This window comes from Podarcis melisellensis, assembly GCF_964234715.1.
Source record: "Podarcis melisellensis genome assembly, chromosome: 2".
NCBI classification, from domain to species: domain Eukaryota; kingdom Metazoa; phylum Chordata; class Lepidosauria; order Squamata; family Lacertidae; genus Podarcis; species Podarcis melisellensis.
Genome location: NC_138529.1, coordinates 123,200,137 through 123,214,697, shown reverse-complemented (window position 1 = coordinate 123,214,697; position 14,561 = coordinate 123,200,137). Strand labels below are relative to the sequence as shown.

At 49.5% G+C, this 14,561-nt stretch overlaps 2 protein-coding genes across 2 annotated transcripts in view; one reads left to right on the top strand and one right to left on the bottom strand.

Moving 5' to 3' along the window:
* The first annotated feature begins 292 nt into the window (after window positions 1-292).
* On the top strand, window positions 293-4,653 carry RPS18 (ribosomal protein S18). Its single transcript, XM_081903373.1, is given in 7 exon segments — window positions 293-332; window positions 335-456; window positions 1,934-2,032; window positions 2,528-2,614; window positions 3,157-3,258; window positions 4,168-4,259; window positions 4,536-4,653. Coding segments are annotated over 7 exon segments (603 nt in total). The 5' UTR covers window positions 293-307; the 3' UTR covers window positions 4,612-4,653.
* A 6,058-nt stretch (window positions 4,654-10,711) lies between these two features.
* LOC309364565 (uncharacterized protein) overlaps window positions 10,712-14,561 on the bottom strand; it is a gene marked incomplete at its 3' end in the record, with an annotated part of 55,436 nt that continues 51,586 nt past the window's right edge. The window contains exon 7 of the transcript XR_014165853.1: window positions 10,712-11,490. The remainder of the gene's footprint in view (window positions 11,491-14,561) is intronic.

The window sequence follows — 14,561 nt, the reverse complement described above, 5'->3', positions numbered from 1 at the left end:
CAAAAGGACGCCTTGTTTCCTCCGGCGAGGAGATATGCTCTCACGGAACCTTCCGCTCCACCTCCTTGTTTCCTACTCGGGCATTGCAGGGCGGAGCACAGCCAACTGGAGGAACTCCTCCCTGGTCCATAGATATAGAAAACGTGTTAACACGTAATTGCATTTCCCAGCAGAAATGGGACGCACCCCATTTTACCCGCTTCACCCCTGACACATTTGTAAATGAGAGGGGTTATCCAAGCGGGACAGCCCGGTCCACGTCGCTGAGCAAAGGGCTTCCCTATGACAGCTCTACTGTTCTATCTCTATGGTTCCGGAAGTGGGTCTGTCCTTAGGCCCCACCTTCGCCGGAAGTTGTTTTCGCTTCGGTGGGAGGGTCTTATATGCAGGCCGTCGCGCCGGCTCTACTTCCTTTTCCGGCCACAGCAGGAGAGAGAAACAGGCGCTCCAGCCATGGTGGGTCCGAGGGGGGAACCGGGAATCCGCCGCCATCTGCCGCGGGGGGAGCGCCGGGAGCGGGACTGTGGTGTTCATCGGGGAGGGTGCCGCATGAGCTCTGGTTTCGGGGAGCTATTAAGGGCGCGGGGGGTCTTCCCGGTGGGCGAAGGAGGGAGTTCCTCAGGTTCTCTCCCAAGCGGGCGAAGCGCTGCACCTGGTGAACTCCTGCCTGCGTGGCCGCAGCTGGGAGCTCCGGTGAAGCTGCTCATAACTGCCGCGAGCCTCACAACGAGCCTGCTAGGTAGGCCAGTCGTGTGATCACCCCCCCCTCCAATTGGGAAATGGGGGCGAATGGGCCGCTGAGCCTGAGAGTGGGCCTGGCCGAGTTCTTTGGGGGGCAGCCTCCTTGATCTTGGCAGGCAGTGCCCCTCGAGGAGCCTCAATCGCACAGTTCACTTCAGCTCCCTTCGCTCATAATAATAATAATTTATTTATACCCCAGCCAGAGCCGGGCTCAGGGCAGCTAACACCAATAAAATCACAGTAAAAACATAAGGGGGGAAAAAGAGAAGGGGAGAAAAAAAACCCAATTTAAAATACAGATTAAAATGCAGCTTCATTTTAAAGTAGCCGATAAATCAAGACCATAAGGGGAGGGAAACATAAGGGTCAGACCAAGTCTGAGGGCAAACGGGCTTGGCAGGTTCCTAGTCCTCAAGTCGCTCCAGATGCTTTTGGCGACAGCCCTGCAAGGGAGGCAGGATCCGCCGTGCTTCGTCTTGACTTTGCAGAGAGGGAGATGGGGGACATTTGTGGGCAGGGGCTTCATCTGGGGTCAAGCCCTCTTGGGGCTCTGGAGCTGACTGGTTGCAAGCTCACACTCTAGTAATAACAACAATAGTACTTTTATTGTTTATATCCTGCCCATCTGGTTGGGTGACTCCAGCAACTGTCAGCCTAGCCTTGCTCACAGGCGGTGGTGAGGCTGAAACGGTGGAAATCCCTGTGGCAGCTGCTGTTATTATAATTACAATAAATTTATATACCACCCTAGACCCACAGGTCTCAGGGCAGTTTGAACAAGTACATTCTGTCTCTGCGGTCAGAGGCAGCGATGTTGTTTCTGGGAACTGCAGAAGACATTATTATTATTACTTCTAGGTTTCCCTTTCGGTCCACTGGGAGAAGTGGGATTCTGGATTCTGAGGCTGGAAATGGGCAGCTTGTGGCTCATCTCAGCCTCAGTTTCTCCATCTGTGAAATGGAGGCCTGAAATCATTTACACCTGCAAACATCTATTTCCCTGACTTCACTTTCTACACACACTCAGGGCGTGGGAAGCCTGGTCTTAAGTCATTCTTAGGGGTCTGGGCCCCCATCTCTGAGCCCTCCAAGCTTCCAGTGGCAATGGGGAGACTTGTTTCTTTTGCAGAGCTGTCAGGATTTGTTGCCCTTTCCAGAGCCTCAGTAAATCTTTGCTTCTCTCCTCCCCAAGTCGCTCGTCATCCCTGAGAAGTTCCAGCACATCCTGCGAGTCCTCAACACCAACATCGACGGGCGGCGGAAGATCGCCTTTGCCATCACCGCCATCAAGGTCCGTTTCCTTCAGTTAATCATGGAATTATAGAGTGGGAAGGGACCCCATGGGTCATCTAGTCCAGCCCACCCCCTGGAATGCCACCCTCAAAGCGGTTGTGATGTTTGAGGTGGTGGCGGCCATTGGGGGACCTGCAGCGGTCAGTAAATGACATGGTGTCCCTTCGCCTTTACTTAACCCCTGTGTAGGAACCAAGTCGCATTCTCAGGGGAAAGGCAGGCCTCTGTGACCGGGGCTGGGTTTGTGATTCGGCAAAAGCAGAGGGCCTCCTTTCTCCCTCTTATCAAACTAGCTCAAGGCCGAGCTTTTCCTGCACAAATGTACTCTTTGCTTCTGCAAAATATTTCTTTGCACGGTCGTTCCTAGCACGGTCTTGAGTAAGCAGATTCGGTTAACTACTTCCGTGCTCTCTGTCGCATCCCTTCATGTGGCCTTTTTTCTGAGTGCCACTTTGGTCCTACTCCCCTGATCCTCCCCTCTCCTTGCTTGCAGGGGGTGGGCAGGCGTTATGCCCACGTGGTGCTGAGGAAGGCGGACATCGACCTAACCAAGAGGGCTGGAGAGCTCACCGAAGATGAGGTGAGTGTGTGTGTGTGCCCTATCTTCAGTGGGTCTTGGGTGTCCTTGCAGAAAGCCTAGAGGGTGAGCTGTGCGTGGGGGCACCCTCTGCTGCACACCTTGTTCAGCTGGTTGTCCTGACTGGCATGGCTTCTGTGGTGGTTCAGGTGCAACGGGTGGCCACTGAAGGATGCTGGGCTAAATCCAACAGCCTCCTCTAATGCTCCCCTGCTTTCCTGAATGAGTCCATCTGGGGAAACCCAGCCAGATGGGCGGAGCATAAATAAATAAATTATTATTATTATTATTATTATTATACTTCATTGTTGTTGGGATACATCTTGGTGTCTTCTCTCTTTTTGGTACTCCTGTTTCCTGAAATATAAAACAGGATTTTAAATATATATTTACCTTGATCCTTGGTTTACTTAACACAATATGATCATTATTATTTACTGGGGTGTTTGCCTGTTGTAGTTATTATACAATCAGTCTGATGTTTAGGATTGATTCAAACGCAACACAGAACGTATCTGTGACGCTCTTGGCCATCTCCCTCGCAGGTGGAGCGTGTCATCACCATAATGCAGAACCCTCGTCAGTACAAGATCCCCGACTGGTTCCTGAACAGGCAGAAGGACGTCAAGGACGGGAAGTACAGCCAGGTGAGAGCCAGGAGGAGAGCAGCAAGCGCAATGCCTGCGTCCTCTGAGGAGCAGCTGGTGGGCCGTCAATTTGAAACCTTGCCAAAGAGAAATCCTTGGGACAGTGGCGACGGTTGGACTTGAAAAGCTGAGATGGGAGGAGAGCCTGTTCAGACAAAGAGTTTGACCCACAAACGTTGATAGCTTTCGCTACCAGAAGACTGGACAGATTTGTAGTGAAGGCTGTTTCCGTACTTCCTCCCTGCTCAGAGGCAATGATCTTCCTGTATACTATCTGCTAGGAATCTCAGGAGCTACTCTTCAGCTTGGATCCTGCTTGCGAGATTCCCTTAACAGGGATCTAGTTAGCTGCTGAGAGTCCAGAAGGGTCCCTTCTGGCCTGGTTCAACCTCAGGGCTCTTCCTAGGTCCTTATGGTTTGTAAAATCTGCAAAATGGACTTGAGAAGTGGGCATGAAATTGTCTCTCTTGAGTTCAGCAGGGGCTAGGACCAGGCGCGGTTGCCCAGACCTCTTCCTACACTGAGAGCCAGTGTGGTGTAGTGGTTAAGAGCAGTAGACTCGTAATCTGGTGAACCAGGATCGCGTCTCGGCTCCTCCACAGGCAGCTGCTATGTGACCTTGGGCTAGTCACACTTCTTTGAAGTCTCTCAGCCCCATTCACCTCACAGAGTGTTTGTTGTGGGGGAGGAAGGGAAAGGAGAATGTTAGCCGCTTTGAGACTCCCTAAGGTAGTGATAAAGTGGGATATCAAATCCAAATTCTTCTTCTTCCATGCGAGCCCAAAAGGCATGCTAGGTGGACATCTGCCTGGCGGGTGGCGGCTGTGTGTCCTCTGCCCCATGGATGCAGGGCCTCTGTTCTGAGAAGGGAACTGCCCCATGGCCAACCCCTTTCCTCTGCACCAACAGGTCTTGGCCAACGGGCTGGACAACAAGCTTCGCGAGGACCTGGAGCGGCTGAAGAAGATCCGGGCGCATCGGGGCCTGCGCCACTTCTGGGGGTGAGTAGCCAAGAGGGAGGGGAATAAGAAGAGGGTGTCCGTGCGGGTTCAAGCAGCAGCGGGCAGGTGTTGGGGGGCAGAGGGGTGACACAGAGGATAAGAAAGCTTCCTGAGTAGCAAATTCCCTGCCGGTTGATATCTGGCAGGCCCCTCACTGTACTCATTAGTAGGTTGAGAAATTGGGTCATGAGGGCTGAGCTGGGGGGGCATGCCTGTCTTCTCTCTCCTCCCCCCACCTTGCTGATACGCCACACTTTTCTTCTCTCCCCACCCCAGCCTACGTGTCCGTGGCCAGCACACCAAGACCACCGGCCGTCGTGGCAGAACCGTGGGCGTCTCAAAGAAGAAGTAAATCTTTCCCCGTGCAGATAATAATAAAAAAGGGTTTTCTCAATGCTCTTGTCTCCTCCTTTGTCTCTGGTGGGTGGCTGGGGGGCCTGGACAGTGGGTTTCCCATCTCTGCACATTTCCTGGCAAAGGAGGGAGGGGGGTCTTGCCCCAGCCCAGGGGGCTCAGAGGCCCACAGCATCAATGCTCGGGGGCAAGGGCAGAATGTACGTTGGGAGGGATCCCTCTTTTGGGGGGGAAATGTTCCAGTAAATAAAATAATTAAAAAACACCTGATTAAAAGCAGCACTGCCAGGGACTGGGAGAATCCCTTACAAGGAAAGTCTAAATAGCTTGGGGAATTTTTACCCAGGAGACGGAAGGATAAAGATTTATAAGGTCACGTGCACCCAATTTAAAGCACTTGACTGTGCCCAAGGAATCCTGGGAATGGTTTACCCCTTCCCAGTGTTGCAGTTCCCAGCACCTCAACAAAGTATAGTTCCCAAGGTTCTTTGGAGAGAGGCTGTGTGCTCCAAAATGCATGGGGTGGGTCTGACTCCCAGCTGAGGGTAAGTTTGGTGCTTGCTTCTTTCCCCCCCTCTAGGAAAACAGGGTCAAGGCTAGAAACTAAAATGGTTTGCCCTTTTGCTGGCACTGTGGGTTAAACCACAGAGCCTAGGACTTGCGGATCGGAAGGTCGGCGGTTCGAATCCCTGTGAGGGGGTGAGCTCCCGTTGCTCGGTCCCTGCTCCTGCCAACCTAGCAGTTCAAAATCACGTCAAAGTGCAAGTAGATAAATAGGTACCACTCCAGCGGGAAGGTAAATTGCGTTTCCGTGCGCTGCTCTGGTTCACCAGAAGCAGCTTAGTCATGCTGGCCACATGACCTGGAAGCTGTATGCCGGCTCCCTCAGCCAATAAAGCGAGACGAGCGCCGCAACCCCAGAGTCAGCCACGACTGGACCTAATGGTCAGGGGTCCCTTTACCTTTTACACCAGTATATATAATTTTTATTAAATTTTCTAAACGACATTTAAACAACCTTAAATCAATGCCCTCCCTTCTCTTTCGGTGGTTTATTTTACATACCATATATCCCTACATATTTTACATGAACTAAACCATTCAGTATTCCATTATTGCATCCATCAAAACTTATTTACACTGTTGAATTTATCTTAATGGTACCAGCGTTTTTAAATGAACACAATTTTTACCCATTGTCAGGTGGCAGTGGTGGTTGCTCGTAAGTAACCACGCAGGACTCTGACCTGTCTTACGGGTTTTATTTTGGTGCAAAACTTTACAGTGCAGAACCCCAAAGTTCATGTCTGCCTCAATCGCTAGCAGTTATCTGGGAGTGGCTCTTTCTAGTTTTTACCCCAACATAAGAACTTCGTCACCCCCAGCCGTTTCCTTCCTTGCGTTTTACCCCTCTGCGCAAGGTGGGCAACTGAAGATGCGTGTTTTCCTCCTGGCAAGGTGCGGTGCTGGGGCTCCCAGCAGCATCCCCCCCCCATCCCTCTTCCCCACTGGAGGCTTGGTTTTCCCCACCACAGGAAGAGGAACTGCTTCGCAAGATCTTTGGGGGCTCCCTGTATCCCAACGGTCTCTCTGCCTCCCTTCCCTGTTCCGATGACACTCCCCTGACACCATATATTCAGTAAACGTTTTCCAGGCTTCTTTAAACGTGCATCCTTGCTCTCATTCTATAAATTAAGTCTGCAAGCTGCACATATTTCATCAGTTTAAGTTTCCATTCTTCTTTGGTTGGAACCTCATTTTCCTTCTTTGGGCTCACAAGACACAGGCCCCAGTAGTGGCGTACATGAATAGCCTTTTTTGACACCTGGGAATTTCCCTCTGAATTATCTCCAACAAAAATAACACTGGGGTGGTTTTTTTGGAAATGTACTTTTAAACATTTTTTTCCCCAATTCATGATACAGTGGTACATTGGCTGTCAAATGTTATCCGTTCTGGCAGTTCTGAAACGTTCGACAACCGGGGCGCAATGGGCAGTTGCCAAATTGTATTGAGAAAATTGAAAAATGCCTCGGAAGTTGTTCGATTTCTAAGACAGGAGTGCCTGGCGTGCTCTGGTCCATGGGGTCACGAAGAGTCGGACATGACTAAACGACTAAACAACAACAAGGTGTGTTTGCAAATGGAAGCATTTACTTCCTGGTTTTTGGCATTCAAAAACCGAAATGTTCAACAACCAAGGCACTGCTGTATATCATTTCCCAATACTCTCTTACCCTTTTACAAGTCCATCACATATGATAAAATGTACCCTCAACTTCATTACATCTCCAGCACTTATTTTAGCAAGTCTGCTCAGTGTTAAATACCATCAGGAAATCATTTTCAGGTAGTTCTTCAAAGAATTACATGCTGTATATTTCAAATCGCTCTTCCACAGATTTTCCCAGAGGCTCAGATTATTATTATTGTGGCGATCACACAGGGTCCCCGGACCATAGCTGTCAACTTACAGATTTGAAAATAAGGGACCAGCAGCCTTGAAAATAAGGGACCAGTAGCCAAAATAAGGGACCTTCTGTCCTCCTGCAGTCTGGTCAAACTCATGCTGGTAGCTTCGAGAACCCTGTCCAACCAACTTTGTAACCAGAGGTTCAACTGAATATAATCTGAATTACATGCACCACAAGGCCTATGCAGCCTCAACTTAAAATGGCTCCCCGGCCTGGCTTTGCACTGCAAAGTTTGCAGCAGCGGGTGCAACAAAATGGCGTCCAGCATTCAAAAAACCCCTCAGCTTGCATTAACTAGCCACACACAAAGCATGCAAGCTCCACCCCCCAGAAGTTCTTAGACTTCTTATTGGGTGAGCAACACAGCCAAGCAACACAGTTGGAGCCTCCCTCCTCCCTGGCCAGCAGGGAGGGAGGGAGAGGAGCTGCTTCCTTTGAAATTTAAGGGGCATCATTTAAGGGACATCCATCAATAAGGGACAGCAGTGGGACATGGCGATGGAATAAGGGACTGTCCCTTCAAATAAGGGACACTTGACAGCTATGCCCCGGACGTTTGACGGTCTATTGACCCTGTGCCACCACTGTGATTGCTTTATTCGCTGCCACCAACCCATTTCTCACGGGTACACACAGAGTCCAGACAGCTGACAACATTAACAAATAATCAAGTTTATTTATAGGCATGAACAAACTTATGGTTACAATTAATTTTTCTTGGCAGTTTCTTAATCTGTGTTCCTTAACTGTCTTACGCGTTTCTAACAACTTCAAACTGATTATTCCAACTATCTATCAGACTCCACCTAACAATTCCTCTCACTCACTCACAACACAACTCGACCAACCCACAGACTTAACCTCCCTCTTCCCTCTTCAACTCCCAACTCTCAACTGACTTCCACACAGCTCCACTCTCACTCCTCCTCTCTCTGGCCAATCACATCACACTCATTTAACCCTTTCCTTATGACCCACTTGGAGGCAAACACCACAATTATTATTATTATTATTAATTATCATTTATATCCTTTCTCTATTGCCAGTGTGTCATAGAAGCTTTAACAAGCTCATCTTTTGTTTCCCAATCTAACAACAGTTTGTACATTATAGATAATATTTTTCTTTCTTTTGTAAAAGGTCTTTTACAAATGGTGAGCTTTGGTCCAAAAAAATGTTTTCCTGTCTGTTTTAAACATTTCATATAGTTGATGATATTGTAGCCAAGTCAGAACTCTACTCTCAAACTGTTATTAAGCTGAATCTCTATCAGGGCTCCGATAGATGCTTAATTTATGTATGATTTGTAACCATTACACTGAAGACAGACCATAGGCACTGGCTCTCCAGGGCCCTGCAGCCCCTACATCCCCCCAATGGAGGGGCTGGGCACCCACAACTTTTGTGCCAGGGCCATGCATGGGCCAGTGGGGGCATGAGTGCCCGATGTCACTGCCCGCTGATGTCAGACGCACATGCCCCGCAGCATGCACAACCCCAGACACCTGTCCTCCCTTCTCTGGGAATCCAGCTTAGTTCCTTTTAACCCTTGCCGAACGGAAGGCACCCAGTTCCTCCTTTTACGGAGAGCTGGGGCCCACAGAGAGGGGCTTTCTTCTGGGGAGGGTGGGACCCCCTTGGCAGGCAGAGAGAGGAGCAGCAGCTTGAACAGAGAGGAAGGGGGGAGGATGCTCCCTGCCTTGGGGGTCTTCCCCCCCTTGACTATCCTCCCCCTGCAGTCCTGGGACCCCCCTTCTCCCCCAGGCGCCCCAAGGGGGAAGAGAGAGGAGACTCACTGGATCTCAGGAGGGGCCACCGAGGCAGCCTTGGCAGAGGACGAAGGAGGAGGGGCTTCCGCTCTGGAGGACCTGGTACCCCCGCCCCCACTTGCTGGCCTCTCTAGGATTGCAGCTCGGCTTCTGTTAACCCTTGGCGGACGCCTTAGAGAAGGAAGCGGGGCGTGGGGGAGGCGGAGGGAGGGCGGGGCAAGGACCCATGACGAAACAGCCCTGGCCCCGCCCCTCCGCCGGGAAGGCGGCGGCGGCTGCTCTGAGGGAAACGGCTTTTCCCGCCTTTTCCCAACTTCCCGCCTTTCGAAACCTGACCCTCCCCTCAGTTTTGGGCGCCAAGGAGGCCGATTCCTGGCAGACCAGGCGGCACTTTTCCTGGGTTCCCTCGTTTATCGGGGGATTTCTTTTCATTCTGCGTAATTTCTCTTTATATCTCTTGCTTTTGGAGCTTCTATCTGCTTCTTTAGGAAGGCATTTTGCTTTATTAAAAAAGACCCTTTCACCACTGCTTTGCCTGCATTCCATCCAGTATTTAAATTCATTTATTCAAATGGATTCCAAAATGGTCACTTATAGTGCCAGCCTCTTCCTTCTCTCTCTCCTCCGCTGCCACTGAGGAGAAATGAAGAGGCTCCTCCGCCTCAGGCGTTGGACTTGTGTCTGTCTGTGTGGGAGAGAGAAACCTGGTGGAAGAAGGGCCCAAGGATCCTGTAGTGGCCCCAGCAGAAGCCATCCACCATGGGCTTGGAGCCCTGCAGGTAGTCCTTGTGCCACTTTTGGATGTGGGGCTCCTCCTCTGGGAACATGGGCATATACTTCCCTTGGTCGATGGCGAAATGGAAGAGCTCCTGCCAGTCAAAGAAGTACCTGTACAGGTAGTGAACTCGCTGCATGCTGTTGCAAGAAGTGGCAATCCTGCTTCATCTGGTACAGGATGTGTTGTGTGGGGGCAGGGCAGCAAATCCAACTCAGTGGTGTAACATTGGAAAATGTCGACCACTTATAAACACCATCTCCAACTCCTCAAAAGATTCCAACCGTGTCTCCAAAAAATCTTACGCATCACTTGGGAAGACAGGTGAGCTAAAATCAGTGTACTGGAAGAAGCAAAGATCACCAGTATTGAAGCAAAGATGCTTAATTTATGTATGATTTGTAACCATTACGCTGAAGACAGACCATAGGCACAGGCTCTCCAGGGCCCTGGCAGCCCCTACATCCCCCCAATGGAGGGGCTGGGCACCCACAACTTTTGCACCAGGGCCATGCATGGCCCAGTGGGGGCATGAGTGCCCGATGTCACTGCATGCTGATGTCAGATGCACAGCCCCAGGCACCTGGTCCCAGGGCCAAGCCAGCAGGCCTGAGACCAGGAGTAAAAGAATTCTGTCTGTACTTGGATGTTTCCTGTAATTTCCTTCCATTCTCTGGACCAGACCTGGGACTCCTGCGCGCTTGGAAGTTGCATGTTACTCTGCCACAAAGGGGCCAAGTGCTATGGGCGCAGGCTGGTCCCACCTCATAACCAAAACAGGTTTTGGTTTTGGGGGTTTTCCCCATGGGTTGTGGGTGACTGAAGAGGCTCCCTTTAACCTTTTGAGATGATTCCTGCAATGGTTGCTTAAGTCCAGTTTAGAAGCTGGGTGTCCCAGTCCAGGCACAGGAACCTGTTAGGATCGTCCTACGCTTGTGTAGGCATGCCTGACTGGCATGTTCTCTCCCTAATGGTTGATCGGGAGCTTCAAAAGCTTTCTCCAACCCGAACATCACAGCAACTGATGCCTTGGAGACATCAGCACACTCAGGGATGCGTAACAAACTCAGAAGCACAGCATTCTTGCTAATCTGCATTTATTTACATATAATACACTCAGGGCATTCTGCAGTAGCTCCTTCCTCTTTCTATCAGACAGCAAAAAGAGAAAGAACAAAGGACAATAGCCCTACTTCACAGAACACAGTAATACCAAAACATCCTGTCTCCGCCACTTCCCACACTGTGGAATGAAAACACACCATCATGTGATAGACAACAATCCCATGACTGCAGGCATAGGGAATGAATCACCAACAGAACCGTGATCTGCCAGACTCATCTTTTGCAGCAGCAAAGCCCAGTGTCATGGCCCGTCTTTGGACCAATGATCCATCATTTCAAGAACTTCTGAAATGTTTTATTTTTATTTCATGTGGTTGTTTTGACGACTGTGCTATAGGCTTGAAATTTTTCACTTTGAAACATAAACAATTGTTCATATCTATTAATTCATTTTAAACATTACGGGATTGTGTGTTTTATTCAATGGCGCAGGACCTGGGAGAAGGCAAAAACATAAAACTGAACAATAGCATCACAAGAAGTTAAAAACTAGTTAAAAGCCAACATTACAAACAAACAAAAGAAAAACTAGCATCGAAAGACGCTTGTAGGGGGTGTCCTCTAAATGGTCTGGCTAAATAGAGCTGTTTCCTTCCATGTATCATATGCGTGCAGATGAGAAATGGATTTGGCTGAAGCAAACAAACTGCTTACTCCTGTTCAAAACATGTAATACACAGAGAACTCCTTCACCCTCATGGATGCAATTCTTTGCTCCTGGCATGCGCTAAGGACTTTGAGGGATCAAAGGAGAAAAGTAGTAAGAGATTCTTAGAACTAACCTTCCCACAGAGAATAGTCTGAATTCAACACCTTGGCCATTGATTCCACCTTGCAGATCTGGATACATAGTATGAATAATATGGGACACCAGGTTTGCACTCCATGGATTTGAGAGGCAAGGCTGACTTCTCTGCTGGGTTGAAGAAGCACAAGAACACTGTTGCGATACAAATTAAAGTCTGCTGAAATACAATCATAACACAGCAATTGCTATGGTTTCTCCTCATGGTGAGTTCTTTGGTGGGAAGAGAGATTGCAGCTGTGACGGAAGCACTTTCCACATTCCAAGCACTGATAGGGTGTCTCCCCTGTATGAATTATTTGATGGGAAATGAGAGTCTTGTCAGAGTGCAAATATCCAGAGATGTAGTGATCAGGTGGGATTGCTATGAGGAATTATAATCAATATAGAGTAAGCCAACTGTGTCAGCAATGAAAGCATTGCGTTGACTGGGTTTAAACTATTTTGACATGATTCTTGATCAATCTACACCTCTGCATCTCTGGCCATTTCCTCTACTGCCCATTTCACATGTCACGTACACAGCAGTTGCTTCGCCAGGCAGGCATCCTGTACCATAAATAGTGGGCAAGTTTCTTTGATGCAGTTTTCTTATATATTTATCTTAAGATGTTAATCTTGGAGCCAGGAAACAGATCTCACATGAAGGGGATAGTGATCTGGTCTTTCTGGCCATCCTTCTTATCATGTTTATTTCTCACCTCTGGGGTTGCCAGATGCACCCCTTTGTAGTTAACTTATTTACCCCAAAAGTGTGCATGGATAACTAGTGTTTATAGGTTAACTTTCTCCCCACGTGGGTTTGTGGAAATCCTCAGAAGAAATCTGATTGGTTCTTTTGAACGCTCTGTAAAAAGTTCTTTTGTGAATAAAACAGCCTGGGCCAGGGACTGTGTGATGGACAAGCACAGAGAGACACGATTATACGCACCCTTCCCAGAGTCTTGCTGGTTCAAGCCGCTGTGTGTATTTTTATTAATCAGAGTTCAATCCTTCCTTTACTTTGTGAACGCAACAAGTCTTACTGTGACGGAAACTCTTTCCACATTCCAAGCACTGATAGGGTTTCTCTCCTGTATGAACTCTTTGATGATAAGAGAGAGGGCTACTGTGGCTGAAGGTCTTTCCACATTCCAAGCACTGATAGGGTTTCTCCCCTGTATGAATTCTTTGATGGGAAGTGAGTTGACCATTCAGACAGAAACTCTTTCCACATTCCAAGCACTGATAGGGTTTCTCCCCTGTATGAATTCTTTTATGGGAAGTGAGATGTGAACTTTGACTAAAGCTCTTTCCACATTCCAAGCACTGATAGGGTTTCTCCCCTGTATGAATTCTTTGATGAGAAGTGAGATCTGAGCTCTTTCTGAAAGTCTTCCCACACTGCAAGCACTGAAAAGGTTTCTCCCCTGTATGAATTCTTTGATGGGAAGGAAGACTGGCTTTGTGACTGAAGCTCTTTCCACATTCTAAGCACTGATAAGGTTTCTCCCCTGTATGATTTCTTTGATGGTAAGTGAGATGAATGCTCTGAGTGAAGTTTTTTCCACATTCCAAGCACGGATACAGTTTCCCCCCTGTATGAATTCTTTGATGGGAAGTGAGATAGCGACTCAGATGGAAACTCTTTCCACATTCTAAGCACTGATAGAGTTTCTCCCCTGTATGAATTCTTTGATGGTAAGAGAGAGAGGTGCTCCGACTGAAGCTCTTTCCACATTCCAAGCACTGATACGGTTTCTCCCCTGTATGAATTCTTTGATGGTAAGTGAGACCGTTCCTCTGACTGAAGCTCTTTCCACATTCCAGGCACTGATAGGGTTTCTCCCCTGTATGAATTCTTTGATGGGAAGTGAGATGACTACTCAGACGGAAACTCTTTCCACATTCTAAGCACTGATAGGGTTTCTCCCCTGTATGTATTTGTCACGGCCACCCAGGACTGGTCCCAGCTCACAAGAGACCTCACTCCGTTGCAGCTTATTTACAGGAAAAGTTTATTGAAGATTTCTGCTTCTCATACAGTTCAGCATTGTGGCCGTACGTCTGCCACGTTAGACCGCTGAAGTCCCCTCTGACTCCTCCCCTCTTCCGCACCAACTTAATAGCCTGGCTCTAGACCACCTCTTCCTCTCCTTTCTTTTCCGCAGGGTCTTCCTGCCCCCCTGGGTTCCCTCTCTCCGTGACTCGCCTGAGGCTGAATCCTCTGCCGCCTCTTCCCCCCTCTTTCTGGCTTTAGGGCCGGGCTCCTCCCCTGAGCTCTCTCCACTTCCGCGCGCCTCTACGTTTGAACTTGGCGCGCGTACGTTGCTGCTGACCTTTCTTTCGACCGCTACACCACCCCCTGCTCTGCTCTCCACCCTTTCCGGCTGAACACCCTGCTCCAACCCCCTCTCTCTGTTCTCTCCTAATCCTGCTCCCTCCGAGAGACTGACGACTCCACCCCCTTTACTCCGTTCCGGCTGAGACGTCTCTTGCTTCCTCTGTCTTCCACTGGGCTCCTCTCCGCTTCTCCCTTCTCCTCCCCTTTGCTTGATTAAGGTAACCCCCTTTTGAGAATCCTCTGACTCGCTGCTCAGACTCGTGGATTCCCTCAGAATTCCATCATCTTCTTCCTCATCCTTCTGCCCCTCCTCCCACTCGCTCTCCGTCTCCTCTGTCATCTCCTCCTCTCTCCCAGAAACCCTGACATCCATCCCCCCCTCGAAGCCCCCCCTTCCCCCCTCCCGCTCGCCGGGGACCGGTTGTGGAAACTGCGGCTCTTCGGGGGTAGGCTCAGGATACAGGTCGTCTACGTCAATGTTCTCTGCTGGCAGTTCTGTGTAAGTGTATTCGAAGTCGGGTTCTTCCCCCAAATGCTTCTCAGTCTCTGCTTCCATCGCTACTTCCTCCGGTGCTGCCCGCCAAGGACCTATCAGCCACCTCTTACGCCATTCCTCCTCTGGCTGCTCCTCCCACCAATAAGGGGTTTCCGTGTCCACCCCCGAGCACGATCCCCTG